Below are 26,219 nucleotides of genomic sequence, written 5' to 3'. Positions count from 1 at the left end.
TGTCCATAAGTAAATATCTTTCATTCAGAGAGAAGTGTTTTAATTAGTAGCATATACATGGCATAACAGGAAAGTGGAATAGCCACAAGTGTCCGTGGAAGAGCCATAGCTCAGGTGAAGGGCCTTTTGGCCTGTAACAAGAAAACTTTCATTGTGCTTAGTAATTAACATATGACCAAATTTTTGTGATGTCAGATGGCAGTAAATCAGAAACCCTAAAATTACGATAGTGTAATCAGTGATAGTGTGATAAGAAATCCTGTAAAATTGTTTGTGACATAGCACATGATGAAAGATCAGACAATTTGATAAGCCCTGGAGAGAGGTGGTTCAAATATTATCTGAATAGGAATGCTTTATAGGCCATAAAAATAAATGAAAAGCCCTATGGAAAATGGCTGGAATTTAAATTCAGGAAGAGAGGAGGTTGGTTAAATATTTAAATGTTTAAATATTTTTGTAGTTTATTTCCAACAAAATTTATAAAACCATTCCAATAAGCTTCAGTGACATAATAGGATGATTGGATAATTCAGTTTACAATGAATCATTTAAATTGTACAGTTGTCCCGTAAGGTGTGCTGGAAGATGATAAGAAACTAAAAGATTTCGAGAAAGCAATTAAAAATAAATAGTTCTGGGACCTGCATCACATGATAGGCCAAAGTGGGCAGGAGACAGACTGTCTTTAGAGTGCTGCATCTTTAATAATGAAGTTGTAGTGATAGCCAGTTCTTCATTTATCCATCAGCTGATGGGGCAACAAGCAGCCAATATTAGCTCATCATTAATCCACGATTGATAACACATCCCTACAGTATACCCTTTGTTCAAATTGAACTACATCCAAGATGATAAGATATAAATTAACTTAGTACTGAGTGTTTCTGTGCATGTTTATATAATCTTCCACAGACACACAGCTTAGTCTTTAGTTCAATAAAGCTTATGCTCACCCAAAAGCATACAAATATTCTATACTTTTGAAACTTAAATAAGTTTTCCTTGGATGTTCAGTGTATGGAGAGCACAGTGTAATTTTTGTAATCACTGACTAAAAGCAATATTAAGCAAGTCTATTTTCTCTAATGTCTACTGCTAGAGTAAAGTTCAGTGCTACCATACATAAACTAAAATTGTTCTGTGATGTTTACTGAAAATACTGTGATACTGTGATCTTTCCAATTGCTGATTAAATCTTTATTTGTAATGCGGGCATTTAAGAAATTCAAGTTTTTGTTTGAAGGCTTTTACTTTTTTGGTGTAGAGTAAGATACTAAATAGTATGGGCCATATTTCTCCAAGAGATTGTGAAATCAGTGCTCTCTAGGGAGACCAAAACATTCATCTGTTGTTGTCTCTAAGCTGTCTGTGGGAATTAGCTAGAAAGATTTTGAGTTAGAAGCAAATACCCAAGTTCATACACATTTTCTACACTCCTGGAAATTGAAATAAGAACACCATGAATTCATTGTCCCAGGAAGGGGAAACTTTATTGACACATTCCTGGGGTCAGATACATCACATGATCACACTGACAGAACCACAGGCACATAGACACAGGCAACAGAGCATGCACAATGTCGGCACTAGTACAGTGTATATCCACCTTTCGCAGCAATGCAGGCTGCTATTCTCCCATGGAGACGATCGTAGAGATGCTGGATGTAGTCCTGTGGAATGGCTTGCCATGCCATTTCCACCTGGCGCCTCAGTTGGACCAGCGTTCGTGCTGGACGTGCAGACCGCGTGAGACGACGCTTCATCCAGTCCCAAACATGCTCAATGGGGGACAGATCCGGAGATCTTGGTGGCCAGGGTAGTTGACTTACACCTTCTAGAGCACGTTGGGTGGCACGGGATACATGCGGACGTGCATTGTCCTGTTGGAACAGCAAGTTCCCTTGCCGGTCTAGGAATGGTAGAACGAGGGGTTCGATGACGGTTTGGATGTACCGTGCACTATTCAGTGTCCCCTCGACGATCACCAGTGGTGTACGGCCAGTGTAGGAGATCGCTCCCCACACCATGATGCCGGGTGTTGGCCCTTTGTGCCTCGGTCGTATGCAGTCCTGATTGTGGCGCTCACCTGCACGGTGCCAAACACGCATACGACCATCATTGGCACCAAGGCAGAAGCGACTCTCATCGCCGAAGACGACACGTCTCCATTCGTCCCTCCATTCACGCCTGTCGCGACACCACTGGAGGCGGGCTGCACAATGTTGGGGCGTGAGCGGAAGACGGCCTAACGGTGTGCGGGACCGTAGCCCAGCTTCATGGAGACGGTTGCGAATGGTCCTCGCCGATACCCCAGGAGCAACAGTGTCCCTAATTTGCTGGGAAGTGGCGGTGCGGTCCCCTACGGCACTGTGTAGGATCCTACGGTCTTGGCGTGCATCTGTGCATCGCTGCGGTCCGGTCCCAGGTCGACGGGCACGTGCACCTTCCGCCGACCACTGGCGACAACATCGATGTACTGTGGAGACCTCACGCCCCACGTGTTGAGCAATTCGGCGGTACGTCCACCCGGCCTCCCGCATGCCCACTATACGCCCTCGCTCAAAGTCCGTCAACTGCACATACGGTTCACGTCCACGCTGTCGCGGCATGCTACCAGTGTTAAAGACTGCGATGGAGCTCCGTATGCCACGGCAAACTGGCTGACACTGACGGCGGCGGTGCACAAATGCTGCGCAGCTAGCGCCATTCGACGGCCAACACCGCTGTTCCTGGTGTGTCCGCTGTGCCGTGCGTGTGATCATTGCTTGTACAGCCCTCTCGCAGTGTCCGGAGCAAGTATTGTGGGTCTGACACACCGGTGTCAATGTGTTCTTTTTTCCATTTCCAGGAGTGTATAAGAGGCCACATAAGGGAAAGATGAAATTATCATGAGCTTGAAATCAAAAGGCTTCAAAGGAGCCATTGTCAAGAGATAATTTTCTTTTTAAAAGTGCAGGATAGAGGAATATGGATGCCAGTACTTATTTACAAGAATAATTAGACACAACTTTATGCTATATTCTTTCAGATTAGCATGCTGTAGAGCTAAAATGTGTATTCTTACCAATAGATAATTTTATTCAATCATACGCTTGAACTAAATAAGTTGTCAATGTTTGTTTGATTGCTCAGCATCTCAAATTGTTTAATATTTTACCATATGTACTATGAGACATTGTAGCTGAAGATTTCTGTGGGCTTCTCCATAGTAGCAGAGGTGCTATTTTAAATACTTTTGTTGTCAGAATTAATGATTTAATTTTATTTTATTTATATGCCTTGCATAAGACTACAACACTTGCTATAATTGGATTTTTATGAAGTGACTAGTTTGCCAAAACTGATCCATATGATGTGCACTAACCACCAACAGAGCTTCCTCTTTGACAGCTGTCACTCATTCCATGTCAGAAAGTATCTTCCTTACAGCCTCACAATCCCTGATTCCCCCATCTTCAGCGGAAATCAGGAATTGATACCAGTAAATCTGTTAATCAACTACCAGCTAGCACTCTTCTGATCACTGAGAATCACCATGACCTTGAAAATCTCAACCACATCTGCCATCAGGACTTTGACTACCTCACTTTGTGCTCTGAGATGAGATTATCCTACTCAAAATCCTACCAAGATCTCCCAGAGTAGTGTTCTGCCACCTATCCAACCTACAGAATATCGTTGCCCATCCCTATTCCAATTGTATTCCCAATCCTGCACCAGATGGGTCATTCCCTTGTGGCTTGCCAAGGTGCAAGACCTGTCCCATACACCCAGCCAACACCTCCTGCTGCTGTCAAGTTACAGGCATTTCCTACCCAATAAAAGGCAGGATCACATGTTATGTAACTGCAATTACTCTACAGCATCCTATGCACACATGTACTTGCAATGAACGTCCACCACCAAACTGTGTCAAATTGCAAACTTAACCATCCAGTTGCCGAACATGCTGTACACCACAGTGCAAAATACTTCAACAGCTGCATCACTAAGTATGCCATTTGGATACTCCCTTCCAGCACAAATTTCTCTGAACTATGCAGATGGCTATTGTTTCTCCAACAAATCCTACACTGTCACAATCCCCTTAGGCTAAATCTCTGCTAACATGTTCCCACTGCCTTACCTTGCCTTTTCCTTCCCCTCTTTTATCTGTACCACACCTTCTCTGCCCATGTCATGCTCTGCTCTCTCCCACCACTCCTCCTTCTCTCCCTTCCCCCTTGTGGGCATTCTCCCTCTGTCTCCCTTCCTTTCTCCCCCCTCCCTCTCTCCTGCCCCCTTTTTCAACCCCTCTCCCTTCTCTCTCCTCCCTTTCTCCCTTCTCATCTTTACCCATCTGTCTTCTTTCACCCTGCCCTCCCATCTTTTCCCCTGTTTCCCCCCTCTCCCTCTTCCCTCATCTCTTTTTGTTGTACCCTCTGTACTTTTTTTTATATTGTTATATAACTGCAATATCATCTGTCCAAAGACCTGCCTCTTTCCCACCAGCCCCTCCTTCCATCCTTCTCTACCATCCCCTCCCCCCCCCCCCCTCCTTCCTCAGATCAGAAAACTGCTTTTAGTAATCAAGTATCAATAATTAATGTTGCTGTGGCTATGGGAATGTACATTTGAATGTCTGTGTGGTTGTGTATCTGAATGTATGTGCTGTTGCTGGAGACAAGCTGCTGCTGGAAAACTAGTGTGAATGCTGCTTTATGTTATATGTTACTATGCTCCACACATCGATCTGTTCTGGTGAGTGGTTGTCTTTCCATTGATTTACATACTGGGAAATATAAAACTAGACAACAATATACTCTGGGTAATTGCCAAGATTTTTTACTTTTGTGACACGTAAGCTACATTTTAATATCAAGATCCTATCTTCAGATGAAACTACCAGAGTACGGAATGAAGGAACTTGATTGGCTATACCATACACACTGTGTGAATAACCATTTTAAGTCTGTGCAAATGGTCCAAGAGTTTGAGCTAATTTTAAATGACTTACAGTACCTCATTTCATCACAAGGACAGTGCCATTTGAAGTAATTTGTTGGCAGATAATAGAAGAACTATTGCTAGGCTGGATACAATGGTTTCAACTGGAAGGTATTAATACTGCTGCAATGAATAGTGTAGTAAAGAGCAATCTATTGTATTCTGGGAGGAGCAAAATAAGATGCATGGGGAAAAAGTCTTAATCTTCATGTAGAAGAACAAGTATAGTTGAATGTGCATCAGAGTATTAATAAAGAGGAAACACAAGTTTGGGGTTGCAGTAGTAGTTAACAGATTTTAATTTGTGTTTCCTTTGAAGGGAAATTAGGTTGCTGTGATAAGTAAGGGATTTACTACCTTCAGACATTTCTTATTGGCATAAATATAATTTAAGTGTAGTTGCATTATTTAATGTGTAAGCATTTGTTTAAATAAAGTGAAATGGTGCAAAAAGTGCACATTTCTTCTCATGTCAGCATATAGATTTCTGGACCCAGTATGACTCATGAGAAATGTTTGTAAACTGTCATATAATTTTTTATTTCACTAAATCTACTCTTTTCATGCGATGAAATCTTATGTTAAAGTTTTATAAAAACTATCAGCCAGGTGTGACAGATGTGGATGTTGTTACAGGTTAATTAAACTAGGAGTGTTTTCAGAATGTTTTAAATTGTGGTTTCACTGGGCATGCAATGGGGAGGATAATGAAATACTCAATAAGTATCTTCCATGGGACTGTAGATTATGTCAGAAAGATCAGAAAAACACAGGAGAGAAGGAAAACATTTATACCTTTCACAAAGAATTAGAAGGGTGGGGGAATGGAAACTTTGTTAGCAAATTTAGAATTTAGTAAACCTTATACAGATAAAGATGAATGTATGGTGCATGGTGCTGAAAAACAGTACTGGGAATCTTTCAGAAGAGTTGGGGTAAAGAGAGAGAAATTAGGAAAAGAAGAGTTCTGTTTTGGTGGCCATTTGAGAGATGTAGTCTGGCAGCTACAGGAAACATTAGGTTCAGGATACCAGGTGGTGAGTATTGTGAAACCTAGTGCTAATCCTAGGTACAGGAAACATAGAAAAAAATCTGTAGAGGTTTAACCAAAGATAATTTGGTATTGATATGTGGGGGAGCCAGAAACACTCAGGCTGGAAACCTCTATATCCACTTCCATAATCTGCAACCCACCTGATGGTGTGTGGTGGAGGGTCTTCTGGTACCATTAATTGATCCTTCCTTCCCTGGTCCACTCATGAATGCCACATGGATTGAATGATTGTCTGTAAGTGTCTGTATTATCTCTAGTTTCCTGAATTGTTTTCTCACGTTCATTTCATGAGATGTATGTGGGAGGAAGTAATGTGTTGTATGAGTCTTCCTGGAAACTGCTCATTCAAAATTTCAGTAGTAATCCTCTCTGTGATGCACAATGCCTCTCTTGTAGCATCTGCCACTGAAGTCTGTTGTGCATTTCTGTAAGGCTCTTGCAGTGACTTAATAATCCCATGTTGAAATGCACTGCTTTTTGTTGGATCTTCTCTATATTTTCTAACATTCGTACCTGGTAAGAATCTCAGATTTCTAAACAGTACTCAAGAGTCAGTTGAAAAAGTGCCTTATAAGCCACTTCTTTAGTGGTTGAGTTAAATTTGCTTAAGATTCTTCCTATGCATCTCAGGCTGTCACCTGCTTTTCCTACTATTTGTTTTATGTGGTCATTCCACTTAAGATCACTTTGGATGGTTACTCCTAGACATTTTACTTCATATATGGTTTCCAGCAATTTATCATCAGTAGTGTAATTGTGCAGTAGTGGATTTCCTTTACTATATGTCCACAATATCTTACATTTATTTATGTAGAGCGTCAACTGCCAGAAACTGCAACATTCATCAGTCTTCTGTAGGTCATTTTTCAAATCAATACTGTCTACTGGGATTGCTACTTTCTTATGGAAAACTGTATCATCTGCAAAGAATCTTAAAGAGCTTCCAACACTTTCTACTTGATCATTTATATACTTTGTAATTAGTAACAGTATTATCACACTTCCCTTTGGTATCCCAGAAATTCCCTTTACATCTGTAGACTTTGTTCCGTTAAGAGTGACATGCTGAGTTCTGTCTGCAAGGAAGTCCTGAACCCAGTCACAAATTGGTCTGATACTTTGTGAGCTGTGTGGAGTGACCCAGTCACAAACTGGTCTGGTACTTTGTCAGCTCATTTTCTTCATTAGATGGCTGTGTGGAATGGTGTCAGATTCCTTCCTGAAGTGAAGGAACATGGCATGAATCTGAGTGCGGAGCAAGTTGAGTTTCACAAAGCTCTGTATGCAAAATCCATGTTGATTTTTATAGAGGAGATTTTTGTCATCCAATTCTTGAGCATGAAACATGTTCCATAACTACAACAGATTGATGTCAATGATATAGGCCCATAATTATGTGCATCTGTTCTATGATCTTTCTTATGTCAATGATATAATCCTACAATTATGTGCATCAGTCCTAAGACTCTTCTCGGAAATGGGAATGACATGTGCTTTTTCCCAGTTGCCAGGTACATTTTATTTCTCCAGTGAACTATGGTAAACTGCTACTACAAGAGGAGCAAAGTTCTTTCACATAATCTTTGTTGAATCTTACAGTACTAGGGCTGCCCTGAAAAAATTGAGCAGCTACTGTTCACGCAAATGTAAGTTTTTTAAAAGGTTAGGTCATGCCATGACCAATCTTAGATTAACTCTCATGTGAAGTGAGTAAAAACATATGTGGGAATTCTCCTTAGAGCGGATATGAGACCTCATGTAGGTGCTGTTCCTGTGGGTGCTGTGAGGAGATTGGGATAACTCATCATGGCCCACACCAGAATACAAAAGGTAATGACAAGTTATAAGATCTATCATAAAAAAGCATGAGGGGGTCTAAGAGCATACAAAGGCAAATCCCTGTGGTGATTGGGGCCAGGTGAGATGAACATTTTCGGTTAAATTAAAGATTCACACAAAAAGTATTAAAGGAAATTAAAGTTACAGTGACTCTCATTTCATCACATAAGAGCAGAGGGAATGAAATTGTTTCATCAGAATATTAGGTGTATAAAAAATAAAGTAAATGAGTTGTTAGTTTGTTTGAAAGATAGTAGTTGGAAAGAAACTGATGTCACTTGTCTGTCTGAACATCATATAACCAATGGGGGTTCAATCTTGTAATAAATGGTTACAAATTAACTGCATTGATTGATAAAGTAGGAGTTTCACTTTCATGAAAAGTGAATATAAATTCAAAAATACAGAAATCAGTAAATTTTCTATGGGATAATAATGGGCAGTGTAATCGTTTTTGTTGTTCTAAATCTTCACTGGGTAATTGGGAAATTTTCATGATGGCATTTGATGTTTTATTGTGCTGTCTTTCAGAATGAAAAAACAGATTATTTGTTTGTGGCAACTTCGTTGTAAATTTATTAAAATAATCTCACAGAAAATGTACTTTAGATAGGTTCCTGGGCACATGTGGTTTAGTGTCAACTATAAATTTCCTTTCATGAAAAATCAAGGAAGTAGTATGAAAGCTGGTTGATTTTATTTGGGGTGCTGTGGCATCTGCTATTCCTTGTTCTTTTGGCCACAAAACCCTATTTTTCAACAAATCTCTATTCAATGTGATGGCCTTAGACCAACTTACTGGGAGGGTCTCTATGTCTGCTTGATACCCCTCTAATGGTCAATGCTGGTGCCAACACCTTGCTGCACCACTAATGTCCCCATCATCCATGTTCTGCTTCCCATGGAGTGCATCCTTCATTGGGGCAAACAGATGAAAGTCTGAAGGTGCAAGGTATGAGCTGTAGGGTGGATGAGGAAGAACAGTCCTATGAAGTTTTGTAAGTTCCTCTTCAGTGTGCAGACTTGTGTGGGGTCTTGCATTGTCAGGGAGAAGGAGAACTTCATTTGCATTTTTGTGATGACAGACATGTTGAAGTCATTTCTTCAATTTCTTGAGGGTAGCACAATGCCTTTCAAAGTTTATCACTGCACCATGAGGGAGGACATCAAACAAAATAACCCCTTCAGATTCCTAGAAGACCATCACCATGACTTTACTGGCTGAGGTTGCAGCTTTGAACTTTTTCTTTGGAGGAGAGGTAGTGTGACACCACCCTATGGATTACCATTTTCCTTCCGGTTCGAAATGGTGAACCCATTTTCATAACCTGTGATGATGTGTGACAAAAAATTGTCACAGTCAGCCTTGTAATGCACAAGCAATTCTGCACAGACGGTCCTTTCTTGCATTTTATGGTCTTCTGCTAGGCAGCAAGGAATGTAGTGGATACACACCTTTGAATACCCAGCTGGTGGACAAGTACATAAGCACCACCAACAGAGATGTTCAGATGAGCAATGAAATGTTTAATCGTAATCAGTCGATCACCTTAAATGAGACTGTCCACACATTCCAACATTGCAGAAGTCACAGCTGTGCACAGCTGGCCAGCATCTGGGAGATCAGACAGGTTTGCTCAACCTGGTTGCAATGATGACAGACACCTCACTCAATGACTCACCATGGTTTTGTTCACTGACAGGCTCTGTAGACTTTCTGCAAGCACCTATGAATATCTGTAATGCTCTGGTTTTCCTCCAAAAGAAACTCAATGACAGCTCTCTGCTTTGAATGAACCTTTGTTATAGACTCCATTTTGGAGGCTACATATAGCACTGTCACCTATTAGAGCTTCATGAGACTGTAGGAGCTGAAGTGGGAATATTGCATCATGTCTCACAACAAATTCTGCGTTTTTTCAACTGAAATTGGCTGAGAAGAAAAATGTGTTGCATTACTTATTGAATGGCCATTATACATTGGAAGATAATGTATTTGTACAAAAAGCAAAGTTAAACAATAACATGCTTACCTAGTTATAAATAGAATGACAGATCACAATACATTGTTAATCACATTACATAACTTCATTACAAGTACAGCCTAGAAACACTTAATGTAAACAATGAGAATGATTAACGACAAAACAGTGGAAAGTTTTAAGGTAGGCTTAAAAATGTTCACTAGGGTGAATTGTAAAGTGTACCTAATGCCAATTATAAATTCAACCTTTTTTAAAAATAAGTTTGCAACCATTTTTGAAAGCATTTTTCTGAAGAGAGTAATTTCTATAGGTATTAAAGCATGTGTGAGATCAGACAACGAAATGAAATCTATGTGAAATGTTGTTGAAAGATAGCCAGGAAAACAAGTCTTAGAAGATAACACTACATCTATTAAAGAAACTGAGCATTATCTTTTTATATACGCTTATATATCTCCGGGCGGGGACTACTCAGGAGGACGTCGTTATCAGGAGAAAGAAAACTGGCGTTCTACGGATCGGAGCGTGGAATGTCAGATCCCTTAATCGGGCAGGTAGGTTAGAAAATTTAAAAAGGGAAATGGATAGGTTAAAGTTAGATATAGTGGGAATTAGTGAAGTTCGGTGGCAGGAGGAACAAGACTTTTGGTCAGGTGATTACAGGGTTATAAATACAAAATCAAATAGGGGTAATGCAGGAGTAGGTTTAATAATGAATAAAAAAATAGGAGTGCGGGTTAGCTACTACAAACAGCATAGTGAACGCATTATTGTGGTCAAGGTAGACACAAAGCCCATGCCTACTACAGTAGTACAAGTTTATATGCCAACTAGCTCTGCAGATGATGAAGAAATAGATGAAATGTATGACGAGATAAAAGAAATTATTCAGGTAGTGAAGGGAGACGAAAATTTAATAGCCATGGGTGACTGGAATTCGGTAGTAGGAAAAGGGAGAGAAGGAAACATAATAGGTGAATATGGATTGGGGGGAAGGAATGAAATAGGAAGCCGCCTTGTAGAATTTTGCACAGAGCATAACTTAATCATAGCTAACACTTGGTTCAAGAATCATAAAAGAAGGTTATATACCTGGAAGAATCCTGGAGATACTAAAAGGTATCAGATAGATTATATAATGGTAAGACAGAGATTTAGGAACCAGGTTTTAAATTGTAAGACATTTCCTGGGGCAGATGTGGATTCTGACCACAATCTATTGGTTATGAACTGCAGATTGAAACTGAAGAAACTGCAAAAAGGTGGGAATTTAAGGAGATGGGACCTGGATAAACTGAAAGAACCAGAGGTTGTAGAGAGTTTCAGGGAGAGCATAAGGGAACAATTGGCAGGAATGGGGGAAAGAAATACATTAGAAGAAGAATGGGTAGCTCTGAGGGATGAAGTAGTGAAGGCAGCAGATGATCAAGTAGGTAAAAAGATGAGCCCTAATAGAAATCCTTGGATAACAGAAGGTATATTGAATTTAATTGATGAAAGGAGAAAATATAAAAATGCAGTAAATGAAGCAGGCAAAAAGGAATACAAACGTCTCCAAAATGAGATCGACAGGAAGTGCAAAATGGCTAAGCAGGGATGTCTAGAGGACAAATGTAAGGATGTAGAGGCTTGTCTCACTAGGGGTAAGATAGATACTGCCTACAGGAAAATTAAAGAGACCTTTGGAGAAAAGAGAACCACTTGTATGAATATCAAGAGCTCAGATGGCAACCCAGTTCTAAGCAAAGAAGGGAAGGCAGAAAGGTGGAAGGAGTATATAGAGGGTCTATACAAGGGCAATGTACTTGAGGACAATATTATGGAAATGGAAGAGGATGTAGATGAAGACGAAATGGGAGATAAGATACTGCGTGAAGAGTTTGACAGAGCACTGAAAGACCTGAGTCGAAACAAGGCCCCATTCCATTAGAACTACTGATGGCCTCGGGAGAGCCAGTCATGACAAAACTCAACCATCTGGTGAGCACGATGTATGAGACAGGCGAAATACCCTCAGACTTCAAGAAGAATATGATAATTCCAATCCCAAAGAAAGCAGGTGTTGACAGATGTGAAAATTACCGAACTATCAGTTTAATAAGTCACAGCTGCAAAATACTAACGCGAATTCTTTACAGACGAATGGAAAAACTGGTAGAAGCCGACCTCGGGGAAGATCAGTTTGGATTCCATAGAAATGTTGGAACACGTGAGGCAATACTGACCTTACGACTTATCTTAGAAGAAAGATTAAGAAAAGGCAAACCTACGTTTCTAGCATTTGTAGACTTAGAGAAAGCTTTTGACAATGTTAACTAGAATACTCTGTTTCAAATTCTGAAGGTGGCAGGGGTAAAATACAGGGAGCGAAAGGCTATTTACAATTTGTACAGAAACCAGATGGCAGTTATAAGAGTTGAGGGGCATGAAAGGGAAGCAGTGGTTGAGAAAGGAGTGAGACAGGGTTGTAGCCTCTCCCCGATGTTATTCAATCTGTATATTGAGCAAGCAGTAAAGGAAACAAATGAAAAATTCGGAGTAGGTATTGAAATTCATGGAGAAGAAGTAAAAACTTTGAGGTTCGCCGATGACATTGTAATTCTGTCAGAGACAGCAAAGGACTTGGAAGAGCAGTTGAACGGAATGGACAGTGTCTTGAAAGGAGGATATAAGATGAACATCAACAAAAGCAAGACGAGGATAATGGAATGTAGTCAAATTAAGTCGGAATGGACAGTGTCTTGAAAGGAGGATATAAGATGAACATCAACAAAAGCAAAATTAAGTCAGGTGATGCTGAGGGAATTAGATTAGGAAATGAGACACTTAAAGTAGTAAAGGAGTTTTGCTATTTAGGGAGTAAAATAACTGATGATGGTCGAAGTAGAGAGGATATAAAATGTAGACTGGCAATGGCAAGGAAAGCGTTTCTCAAGAAGAGAAATTTGTTAACATCAAGTATAGATTTAAGTGTCAGGAAGTCGTTTCTGAAAGTATTTGTATGGAGTGTAGCCATGTATGGAAGTGAAACATGGACGAGAACTAGTTTGGACAAGAAGAGAATAGAAGCTTTCGAAATGTGGTGCAACAGAAGAATGTTGAAGATAAGGTGGGTAGGTCACGTAACTAATGAGGAGGTATTGAATAGGATTGGGGAGAAGAGAAGTTTATGGCACAACTTGACTAGAAGAAGGGATCGGTTGGTAGGACATGTTTTGAGGCATCAAGGGATCACAAATTTAGCGTTGGAGGGCACCGTGGAGGGTAAAAATCGTAGAGGGAGACCAAGAGATGAATACACCAAGCAGATTCAGAAGGATGTAGGTTGCAGTAGGTACTGGGAGATGAAGAAGCTTGCACAGGATAGATTAGCATGGAGAGCTGCATCCAACCAGTCTCAGGACTGAAGACCCCAACAACAACAACATACACTTATACACTCCTGAAAATGGAAAAAGAACACATTGACACCGGTGTGTCAGACCCACCATACTTGCTCCGGACACTGCGAGAGGGCTGTACAAGCAATGATCACACGCACGGCACAGCGGACACACCAGGAACAGCGGTGTTGGCCGTCGAATGGCGCTAGCTGCGCAGCATTTGTGCACCGCCGTCGTCAGTGTCAGCCAGTTTGCCGTGGCATACGGAGCTCCATCGCAGTCTTTAACACTGGTAGCATGCCGCGACAGCGTGGACGTGAACCGTATGTGCAGTTGACGGACTTTGAGCGAGGGCGTATAGTGGGCATGCGGGAGGCCGGGTGGACGTACCGCCGAATTGCTCAACACGTGGGGCGTGAGGTCTCCACAGTACATCGATGTTGTCGCCAGTGGTCGGCGGAAGGTGCACGTGCCCGTCGACCTGGGACCGGACCACAGCGACGCACGGATGCACGCCAAGACCGTAGGATCCTACGCAGTGCCGTAGGGGACCGCACCGCCACTTCCCAGCAAATTAGGGACACTGTTGCTCCTGGGGTATCGGCGAGGACCATTCGCAACCGTCTCCATGAAGCTGGGCTACGGTCCCGCACACCGTTAGGCCGTCTTCCGCTCACGCCCCAACATCGTGCAGCCCGCCTCCAGTGGTGTCGCGACAGGCGTGAATGGAGGGACGAATGGAGACGTGTCGTCTTCAGCGATGAGAGTCGCTTCTGCCTTGGTGCCAATGATGGTCGTATGCGTGTTTGGCGCCGTGCAGGTGAGCGCCACAATCAGGACTGCATACGACCGAGGCACACAGGGCCAACACCCGGCATCATGGTGTGGGGAGCGATCTCCTACACTGGCTGTACACCACTGGTGATCGTCGAGGGGACACTGAATAGTGCACAGTACATCCAAACCGTCATCGAACCCATCGTTCTACCATTCCTAGACCGACAAGGGAACTTGCTGTTCCAACAGGACAATGCACGTCCGCATGTATCCCGTGCCACCCAACGTGCTCCAGAAGGTGTAAGTCAACTACCCTGGCCAGCAAGATCTCCGGATCTGTCCCCCATTGAGCATGTTTGGGACTGGATGAAGCGTCGTCTCACGCGGTCTGCACGTCCAGCACGAACGCTGGTCCAACTGAGGCGCCAGGTGGAAATGGCATGGCAAGCCGTTCCACAGGACTACATCCAGCATCTCTACGATCGTCTCCATGGGAGAATAGCAGCCTGCATTGCTGCGAAAGGTGGATATACATTGTACTAGTGCCGACATTGTGCATGCTCTGTTGCCTGTGTCTATGTGCCTGTGGTTCTGTCAGTGTGATCATGTGATGTATCTGACCCCATGAATGTGTCAATAAAGTTTCCCCTTCCTGGGACAATGAATTCACGGTGTTCTTATTTCAATTTCCAGGAGTGTATAATAATTTGCTATTTTTTAGTATTTTAGACAATATTTTGTTTTCCTTTAGTCTGTGGCCTATTATTATAAAAGCCATGGTATTTTCGTTAGTAATAACACATCACTTTCTCCCAGTTGTTTTAAAGCATTTTGTACATTGTGTTGTAGAACTTTAGCCATGTGGTGGAGTTGTCCACTTTAGTGGACAGCACTTAATGTTGCTTCTTTGGCATTTTTAATCAGCCCTGAGCTTGCACACTTCAGTGGGCAGCAGAAAGTGTTGCTTCTTTGGTGTTTTTAATCAATCCTGTGTTTGCAAATACACACAGGGTGCAGTGCTAGTAGAGAGTATCCACTGTAGCAGACTGCATGCATCTGCAGCCTCAGGATTGATGAAGAATGCCAAAGAAGTGACAATGACAGGTGTCCACTGCAGTGGACAGCTGCATTATAGAGCTAAAGTTAGTGTCTTTATCAGTATTTCTCTGTAAACAACATAGATTCTTTTACGCACGCACACACACACACACACACACACACACACACACACACACACTTATTGTGTGGACAATACGCTTCTGCAATGTAGACCAGAGATTCAGGGACTTCTGATATTCCACCTGTGCAAGTACTTACTCTCACAAAGTTACTGCAGTCATTGTCCTACTCTGAAGAAACATGTTGTCCCTTGGCTTTGTTCTCCACATGCAAATGAAAGAATAAAACTGTGCAATAGTTGTGCTGTCCTCTATAATAATTCGTTTTATAATTTTTCATTTGTAAGTATCATTTGTTGGTAAGAATGCACAGTGATATACTTCTGGAGTGATATATAACACTGAGTCTTACAGCTGTTGCCAAATTCTCGATGATTTCATGGCATACTGTAAGCAAACCTAACAAAATCATACCTAGCAACTACACAGGTTGAATGGCAGAAACAAGTGTCCCTTGGAAACTTTTCAAAATGTGATATTTCATAAATGACCCGCAATAGGATCTGCAATGAGCACCTCTGACATTCTAATTTACCCTACTTTTATTTTGTTAATGTTAATAGGCGTTGTTTCATTTAAAAAGTGTATGTTTGCACCAAAAATACACTTTCTAAGTATTATTACAATCTGTTTTTGGCTAACAATATGAGATCCTATCAATCCATTGTGTGAAAACTGCACAGTAATAGCGATTTCCATTTCCGTAATATCTGCGGTGCAATTCTTAGGTGACTCATCTTGTATATTTCTTCCACCTCTCAACTTCCCCTTCTTTGTTTAGTACTTGTTTGCATCTGAACTTTTGATTTATATACAGCTGCTTTTTCTTTCTCCAGAGGTCTCTTTAATTTTCCTATAGGTGAATCTATTTTCCCCTAGTTATACATACTTCTGTAGCCTTGCATTTGCCCTCTAGCCATTTATGCTTGGTCTTGCCATGTTACCTGTTTCATAATCTGCTGCCTTCACTACTTCATGTTTCAAAGCAGCTCATCTATCTTCTGCTGTATTCCTTTTGACTGTATCAGTCAATTCTTGGCTAATGCTCCCTTTGAAACTCTCAACAACCTCTGGTTCCTTTGACTTAGCCAGGTCTAATCTCCAAAATTCGTTACCTTTTTGCAGTTTCTTCAGTTTAATTGTAATTTATGGTCAGAGTTTACATTTGCTCTTGTAAATATTTTACAGGTTAAAACATGTTCCAAAATTGCTATGTTATCATTATAAACCATCCAGTGTCTCCTGGTCACTTCTCATATGCAGTCTTCTTCCATGATTCTCAAACCATATGTTTGTGTTGAGTAACTTATGCTTTGTGAAATATTCTACTAAGTGGACTCCTCTGGCATTCCTTTCCTAAAGCTTGTATCCTCCCACAATTTTTGAAAGAATATATGGGATAAAGGAAATTATTCAGGTAGGAAAATTCAGTTGAGATCTGCAACTAAAATACAATAATTGTAGTAACATTAATTCAATAAGTACATTCTATGTTCTATTCATCTCTTCCTTTTACTGTTATTGAATTTTAGTCCCACAGCACAATATTCTATATTATATTCTTCTCTTCCTTTTACTGTTATTGAATTTTAGTCCCCCATCACAACTGAGTTTTCCTATCTGAATAATTTCCTTTATCCCATACATTCCACGAATCCTTTCTTCATTCATGGAGCCTGTAGGCATACGAATTTGCATTGCTGGTGTAGATTTCTGCCTTGGCTGTTATAATGAATTCATTATACTGTTCATAGTAGCTTACACATATTCCTATTTTCTTATTCTTTGTTAGACCTACTCCTGCATTACTCCTGTCTGATTTTGTATTTATAACACTTTACTCACCTGATCAGAAGTCATGTTCATCCTACCACCAAACTTCATTAATTCCCACTATATCAAACTTCAACATATCCACTTCCATTTTTAAATTTTCCAATCTACTTACCAGATTAAGTGATCTAAAATTCCATGCTCCAATCTGTAGAATGATAGTTTTGTTACTCCTGATGATGACATTCACCTGATAGCTCTTGTCCAGAGACCCAAATGGGGGACTGTTAACTTCTGGAATATTTTGCCAAGAAGATGCCATCATCATTTAACCATACAATAGAGCTACATGCACTTGTTTTCAGTCATTCATAGTATCACCACAGCAAGGCATCTACAGTATGGCTAACTGTATCAGTGAGGTGCACAACCACTCCATTTTGGTAAAGTCTGTGGTTCGTGGGCAATACTTAATTTATTACTTATTAGTCTGATGCACTTCCCTGTTCATTAATAAATTTTCATAATCTTGAAGAATTATTGAAACTGATAATTGGTGGTAGATATAACCATAAGATTTTAATGGTGAATGTTAATGTAGGACAGTAACTAAAGAATGTGTATTCTCTAACTCTGTTAGTTGCCAGATCCTTATATATATATATATATATATATATATATATATATATATATATATATATATATATATATATATATATATATATATATATATATATATATATATGAATATAATAGAGGGAAACATTCCACGTGGGAAAAATATATCTAAAAAGAAAGATGATGAAACTTACCAAACAAAAGCGCTGGCAGGTCGATAGACACACTAACAAACACAAACATACACACAAAATTCTAGCTTTCGCAACCAATGGTTGCCTTGTCAGGAAAGAGGGAAGGAGAAGGAAAGACAAAAGGATATGGGTTTTAAGGGAGAGGGTAAGGAGTCATTCCAATCCCGGGAGCGGAAAGACTTACCTTAGGGGGAAAAAAGGACAGGTATACACTCGCACACACACACATATCCATCCACACATACACAGACACAAGCAGACATTTGTAAAGGCAAAGAGTTTACCTTAGGAGGAAAAAAGGACAGGTATACACTCGCGCACACACACACACACACACACACACACACACACACACACACACACACACACACATATCCATCCGCACATACACAGACACAAGCAGACATTTATATATATATATCCCAGGGATTGGAATGACTCCTTACCCTCTCCCTTAAAACCTACATCCTTTCGTCTTTCCCTCTCCTTCCCTCTTTCCTGATGAGGCAACAGTTTGTTGCGAAAGCTTGAATTTTATGTGTATGTTTGTGTTTGTTTGTGTGTCTATCGACCTGCCAGCACTTTCGTTCGGTAAGTCACATCATCTGTGTTTATATATATATATGTGTTGCCTTAATGTGACAGAATGTTATTATTATTATTATTCTTATTATTATTAGATATAATTATGATAATTGAGTGTACTGTGTCATTTGATTATGAGGTCTGTCTTTTATTTCAGATGGGCATAAGTCAAGGTGGATGCAGTGCTGTAATTGAAAGAAACAATACAGGTAAATAACAAATACTATGTACTTCAAAAGCCTAGAGATTGTCAGAACAGAAAAAAACTGGATGAGGCTGATAGAATGAAAACTGGAGATAACCTGTCATTGTTTGTAATGTCATGTTGTAGGTAGTCATCTTTTGATCTAGATGTTTGCATAATGTGTTGAGTGAAAATAATCATAGTATGTGTAGTGGAGACACTGAGTGATATTTAGTCACATACTCAGTAGCTGGAACATAGTAAAAACCTCATAAGTGCTTGCAGTTGTTCAGCACACCTAAAGATACAGATGCAAACTCAACTATGTTGTTCAATTATTGAAGCTCAGAAGTATGCAAGCTGAACTAGAATCTTCCAGTCCTTGTTTATATGCTTATTGAAGCTCACCAGTTCAGATATGTAGTTAGTGGTTACCTTTACCTGTTGCATTGTAATACATGTAGGATTTCCAGCATCATGTAGGCTTAAATCTTGAGTTTCAGCACCTTCATTTTGTGTTTGAATATTTTAAAATAAATGCAGGTTGTTTGGTTGACTGGAAGATGATTGATAACATCTTGCCTGCCTCATGCTTTTTATTTCTCCCTTAGATTAGACAATGAAATACTTGAAGTAATTTATTTTTATTGGTAAAATAAAACAATAGAAATTTCAGGTTGAAATATCAACAACGTAGGAAAAGATAGAGTACTATTACCATAAAGATGACACCTTAAGTTGTAGACAGGCCTAATTAAAAGACATGTACACATTAGCTTTCAGCCTTCATCAGAAAAAGAAAGAGAAACACACACCATTCATTCACACAAACAAGCACACCTTACCCACACATTATCGCCAACTCCAGCTGCTCGTACCAGAATTTATTGGTAAGTCATGTTTAAGATATGGACCTGTAAATAATACTGTGTGAGCAAAATAAATCTGTCCCAGAAAATATTTATAAGACTGTGAGAAATTGATACATGTTAATGAACAGGAGAACTGCCTGTCAGGGAAAATGCTGGAAATTGGATGCTGTCTTTTGTCTTTGCACATGCATTTTCTGCACAGTCTGTCCCAAGAACTTCACTGTGTCATTATGTTTGAGTGACTGAGAGGAGCAGACATGTTTGTTGACCAGTTAAGTTAACACAAAATGGCACTCATGATAAAACAGCACATGTTCATTGTCAGGTATTACACAAAGCACAGTTACAGGAAATGTGTATGATACTGTATATGCAAGAGTTTAAGACTGGAAGTGTTTCGACAAAACCTCGAACACAAATATTAGTGGCAAAATGGTGTAAAATGGGCTTTGTAGTGAATAAAAAAATTTGAACACAAGATAACACTGTTCAAGTGCAGAAAATACTGGAACAAAATCTGATGGAATGCCAATGCCTTTTATTAAGAGATTTTCCTGTCAAAATATTATTAAAAAGGACCTGCTATTCTTAAAAATTTACTGCTGTGCATGAGTTAAACCCTGCAGATGAACTTCCATCCATTTAACTATGCAAGTGGTTTCTGAGTGAAGTGGAATCAAGACTTTTGGATCCTCTGTTTCTCATTTTTCCAGATGAGGCCTGATTCAGCTTGTCAGGGTATATGAACTCACAGTATACGTGCCATTAAAAATCTCCAACAGTGTGTGTGTGTGTGTGTGTGTGTGTGTGTGTGTGTGTGTGTGTCTATAACAGACACACATACACAGAAGTGCCAAAAAACTGGTATAGGCATGTGCATTCAAATACAGAGATCAGTAAACAGGCAGAATACCATGCAGTGGTCTGCAATGCTCATGTTAGACAACAAGTGTCTGTCGCAGTCGTTGCTGCTGCTACAATGGCAGGTTATCAAGATTTAAGTGAGTCTGAATGTGGTGTTATAGCCAGCGCATGAGTGATGGCACACAGTATCCCTGAGGTAGTGATGAAGTGGGGATTTTCCCATGCGGCCATTTCACCATGTACCGTGAGTATCAGGAATCTGGTAAAACATCAAATCTCTGACAGCGCTGTGCCCTTGATGACTGCATGACACAAAGCTTTATGTGTTGCCTGGGCCCGTCAATACCTGCAGTGGACTGTTGATGACTGGAAACATGTTGCCTGGTTGGACGAGTCTCATTTCAAATTGTATCGAGTGGACGGATGTGTATGGGTATGGAGATAACCTCATGAATCCATGGACCCTGCATGTCAGCAGGGGACTGTTCAAGCAGGTTGAGGCTCTGTAATGGAGTGGAATGTGTGCAGTTGGAGTGATATGGGACCCCTGATACATGTAGATATGACTCTAACAGGTGACACATATGTAAGCATCCTGTATGATCACCTGCATCCATTCATGTCCTTTGTGCATGCCGATGGATTTGGGCAATTCCAGCAGGACAATGCAACACCCCACACATCAAGAATTGCTGCAGAGTAGCTTCAGAGACACTCTTCTGAGTTTAAACACTTCCAATGGCCACTAAACTCCCCAGACATGAACATTATTGACTACATCTGGGATGCCTCGTAACGTGCTTTTCAGAATAGATCTCCACCCCCTCATACTCTTATGAATTTATGGACAGCCCTGCAGGATTCATGGTGTCAATTCCCTCCCTCCATGACTACTTCAGACGTTAGTTGAGTCCACGCCACGTTGTGTTGCGGCACTTCTGCATGCTCACGGGGGTCCTACACGATATTAGGCAGGTGTACCAGTTTGTTTGGCTCTTCAGTGTCTGTGTGTGTGTGTATGTGTGTGTGTGTGTGTGTGTGTGTGTGTGTGTGTGTGTGTGTGTCTGTGCCTGCATCACAACACAACACTTAAAAGTTTATGTGAGTGCAACCATTATTTTGTTCTAAATTATTGAAAACTATATTTCATTCTATAAAATGTAAATACAGAACTGAACATCAGTTCAACTAATGTTTTTTTGCAGCATGCTGGGATATGAGTTTTCCTTCATGGAACAGTCCACCCTTCAATGGAAGACATTTCAAGCTAAAAACATACTGCTACAATAATGGTGCTTATCAACGAACAGGCCTTAATGCTACCATAAACTCTGGAAGTTGGACAGGTTTGTGCAATCTCATGTAGGGCATAACCATGACATTAAATTAATATTCTTTTATTATTAGGGTCTGAAGTGCTACTGACCTTTTTGATGCCTCAAAAGTCTAAGGAATTTCTTTTTGACTCCCCCTTCTGTGATTATTTGATGTGGTGAACAGTTATTGAATAAATGTAAATGGCACTGTAGAATTTCCATTTCCTTTTGTTTCCCATTTATTGACACAAAACTTGGTTCCAATGATCACCTTTATTGTAATATATCAACATCAATTTTCTGGATCAAACTTGCAAGCTACATTGATTATGAGTGGTCACACAAATTCAGTTGTGGGAAAGATTAACATAAGAAACATGCATCTTGACTGTTCAGTCATGACTTAGAACCATACTTACTAAATACTAACTGCAGGCTGATTAAAAAAAATAACATAGTGTCAGAACTGTTTGAATACTTGCCCACCACTGATTGTTGGTTTGTGCGCAATACCTATATCTCAGATGAGTGGGGTATAAATATTAAAAAATATGAAAATACAGACCTGTTACATTTGGATATAAACAGAAAAGACAGCAAAAGTAAAACATACAAACACAATGTAGATGGTGAATTTATCTTGATTAGCTATTAGCTGTAGAATCTGAAACTGGGAAAGTTATAGGCACTGTTGATACTTTTCTCGGGTATGCAGCTGGATAATGTAGTCATCTTGATACAATATTTCAACAGAAAAACTGTCCACCATCTTCAGGTGAGTGTGCTGATGCACAGTCTTGCTGTTAATTCTTGTAAAAAACAGTTCCAGCGAGATTATGCATCAGCATACTCATATGAAGATAGTGGCCTGTTGGTCCATTGAAATACTGAGTCAAGATGACTACATTATCTGGCTGCATATTCCAGAAGAGTATTATCAGTTATTACACAGAAAGGTCTATTTAATCACATATAGGTGTTGTTTACCATGATGTAGAAATTTTAATGTCTACTGGGATTTACAAAGCCTTTAAAGAATAATGTAGAAAGGCAATTTCTATAATTTGAATATTTTATTAACTAACAAATTATTTTAGTGAAATTATTCATATTTGGAATCAGAGTAATTGCAGCTAAAAAACTATTAAAGTAGAATTTTGAGGTGATTACATTTTAAGTTTGGAACAGCCTGGAAAATGGAAATGTTGACTATGAATAACTTATGAAATACTGAATAACAACACTGGAAATTCTTGGATGGAACAATACATAAAATAAAGGAAAAGCAACCACTCACCTTTAGCAGACTTTTGTGTGAAGTGTAAGCACATTTAACAGTAAATGACATTTACTAGCTTTCCAACTGTGGCTCTTTCTCCAGCAAATGTACACACATTCATACACTTAAACATACACTGTCACAGCAGCATAAATAAAAATTTTGCTGCTATATGTACACATGGTATATGTATTGCATTTGCAATGGACAAAAAATTATGTATTTAAGGAGCAGAACTGTAGCAAGACGGAGTTATTTCAGTTTGCTGCATCTCCTCACTACACATTGGATTATATAGATGGACATTATAAATAGCTAACTGGATAATCCAATTTTTTAAAAATCACAATAAATTTTTAGTTCAGTCAAATCATAACAAACCACAGGTTGTCACAAAACATTAAATATACAGAAATTTTGGCCAGGTTACAACTGACCGTTACATATATCATACGTTTACACATAGATATTGCAAGATATGGCATGCTAATCATTGTCATGCAAAATGAAATTTTTTTAAAAATGTTAAAAAGTGCAGAATTATCAATTACAATTTGATGCATCCATATAATCTGTGTGTTGAACATTTGAGGACTTCTGCAATTTTTTTAAAAGTGTCAAAAACTTGGTATTTTATATGAAGCCACTTTTTTTAATTTTTTTCATTAATTCTCCATTTCTGCTATCCTTGTCACTAACTATACTTAGTTTAGTTTCCTTCTCTGAGTCCATTTCTTAGGTTGTCGCCCAGCATTTATATGTCCTTGGATTGAGTCCTTTTTGCTACCACAATTCAGTGTCTACTTCCTCAATGACATGGAAAAACAAAGAGAAGAATTCTACATCTGTAAATATACAGGGTGATTCAAAAATGCATGTAAATATTTCAAGGGTGTATTTGTGAGGTAAATATAAGACAAAAATGTTCTATACAATTTTTTCCATACTTGGCGTATTACAGAGTTATGAACAAAATAGGATAATACATTCAATACAACGTAAGGTATTTAATTCCCAGAGTTCACAGTTTAATTACAGTGCATTTGGACTAACAACGCAAACTGATAAATAAACGTGACGTAACAAACTGAAACAATTCCTCGCGAACACTGTATTAATTTAGGTCCTGTTGATTGAACTACAGCAATGCACAATAACTAAGGAAAATTGAAGCATTTTACAGACTGTACTGTACTGTACTGTATTTGCACAAATCTTAATGCAATGCATGTTCAAAATGCTGTCCCTGAACTTGCAGACAGACCCGTGCTCGTCGCATCAATGATCTCTGCACATTACACAGTCCGTTCAACTCTCCACGAATAATTTCACAACCACCTTCAATTCTTTGTTGTAGCACTTCTCTGTTCGGTACTGCAGAAGAATACACCAATGTCTTTAGTCGGCCCCATAAATAAAAGTCTAAAGGGTTCAGGTCAGGTGATCTGGCTGGCCAAGCAATTGGTCCTCCGCGACCTATCCATCGATGTGGATACGCAGAATTGAGGTACGCCCTTACGTTGCGGCTGTAATGGGCGGGAGCACCATTGTGCATAAACCACATGGTGGCTCGTGTTGCAAGAGGGACATCCTGTAACAATCCAGGCAATTCTCCCTCCAAAAATTCGCAGTACGCGTGCCCATTCTGCCTTGGAGGCAGAACATGAGGTCCGAGTAAGTAATTCCCCGCAATACCACACCAAATGTTTATGGAGAATTGATGTTGATATCCACGCACAATTCTCACGCCAGGATTCTCGACAGCCCACTGGTGCATATTATGCGAATTGATTACACCCGCACGAGTAAACATGGCCTCATCTGTGAATAATATCCGCCGAATGAACATTGGATCATTCAAATGACGCTCTTGTAACCACTGGCAGAATTGCTGACGGCGAGGATAGTCTTCAGGTGTCAATTCGTGCACTTTTTGCAGGTGAAATGGATGCAACTGTTGTCTCCGAAGCAGCCGCCATACAGTAGATTGTGGAAGTCGTACAGCTGCACTAATTTGTCTCGTACTGATAGATGGATCTTGGTCTACCAGGTCCAAAACATGTTCCTCGACGTTCACTGCATGCTCAAGTGGTCGACCTGAATGTGGCCCAGGACGAATGCCATACTCCCGCATACGTCTGTCCACAGATACAAACGTCTGATGACTTGGTAACCGTCTTCCTGGAAACAGCTCACTGTACCTTCGTCTTGCTGCAAGTGCATTTCCATCTGCTGCACCATACACAAGGTGCATATCAGCATACTCACTGTTTGAGTACATCATGTGCACGAAACCTTTAGCCTTCCGACGATGAATGAACGACAGGACGTACGTTTCCGTTACCAACAACATCAGCGCCATCTTCCGTACAGTAGGAGTAAACATCACGTGCAAACAAAAACAAACACTATTCATGCAGTTTCGAATCAACTGTTGGGAGATACGTATGTGAATTACATACCAGAATATGGCATCCTGCTGCTTGCACTGCCGTCGTTTTGATACGGACATGACTTTCGTATTTAACGATAACTCTGGAATTAAACGTTTATGGAAAAACATTTATAGAACATTTTTGTCTTATATTTACCTCACAAATACACCCTTAAAATATTTACATGCATTTTTGAATCACCCTGTATATAAACCATGCTAATTATTTTCTGTTGCTTGTTAGTTGTTCATATTATATAAAAACTTATCTTCAAAATGCAATTAATTAATCTTTTCATGTCATTTAATGCCTATTATATAAATTCAATATTAATGTCAGTCTACATTCTTTCAGTTCAGTTTCCCATATGATTTTATAACAATAAGTCTTAAATACTTTATAAGATACACATAGAGAGAAAGAAATCACCCAAGTTACAAGGAAGATTATGTTCATGGTGTACTATTATTCTGAAAGAGAATACATACTAGTAATTTCAATGAAAGAAAATTAGTCACAAACCAAAATCATGCCATTATAAATATTTACTTCTATACATTATATTCATTTTATTCTCTTGATTTATCTACTGATCTCTCATTCTGCCATGTCCTTGCTTCAATCTGATGTTTCTTAGCATATTTATCCAATTCTTTTTTGTGAGGAGTTCATTTTTAACTTGAACAGTCACTAAAATGTGAATGTGGATGGAGCATACATATTGAGGCTTTTCTTTTTTTAATGGGTACTAATCTGACTATTGTGCCAATGACCTAGTGTGTTAATTTGTTTATGTGACAGCATGCGTTGTTTACTTAGTTTTACCAGTTTGTGTGATGCATAGTATATATTACTTTAAAAAATATCACTTTACTTTTACTTAATACAACCCCA

At 39.7% G+C, this 26,219-nt stretch overlaps 1 protein-coding gene across 1 annotated transcript in view; it reads left to right on the top strand.

Moving 5' to 3' along the window:
• Positions 1-26,219, top strand: part of LOC124775604 — an 87,572-nt gene that overhangs the window by 47,032 nt on the left and 14,321 nt on the right. The window contains exons 4-5 of the mRNA XM_047250435.1: positions 18,533-18,584; positions 21,501-21,641. Coding sequence (XP_047106391.1) covers positions 18,533-18,584; positions 21,501-21,641 — 193 coding nt within the window. The remainder of the gene's footprint in view (positions 1-18,532; positions 18,585-21,500; positions 21,642-26,219) is intronic.

This window comes from Schistocerca piceifrons, chromosome 2, assembly GCF_021461385.2.
Source record: "Schistocerca piceifrons isolate TAMUIC-IGC-003096 chromosome 2, iqSchPice1.1, whole genome shotgun sequence".
NCBI classification, from domain to species: domain Eukaryota; kingdom Metazoa; phylum Arthropoda; class Insecta; order Orthoptera; family Acrididae; genus Schistocerca; species Schistocerca piceifrons.
Note: the sequence above shows the minus strand (reverse complement) of the source record. Positions and strands in the feature narration are given on the sequence as shown.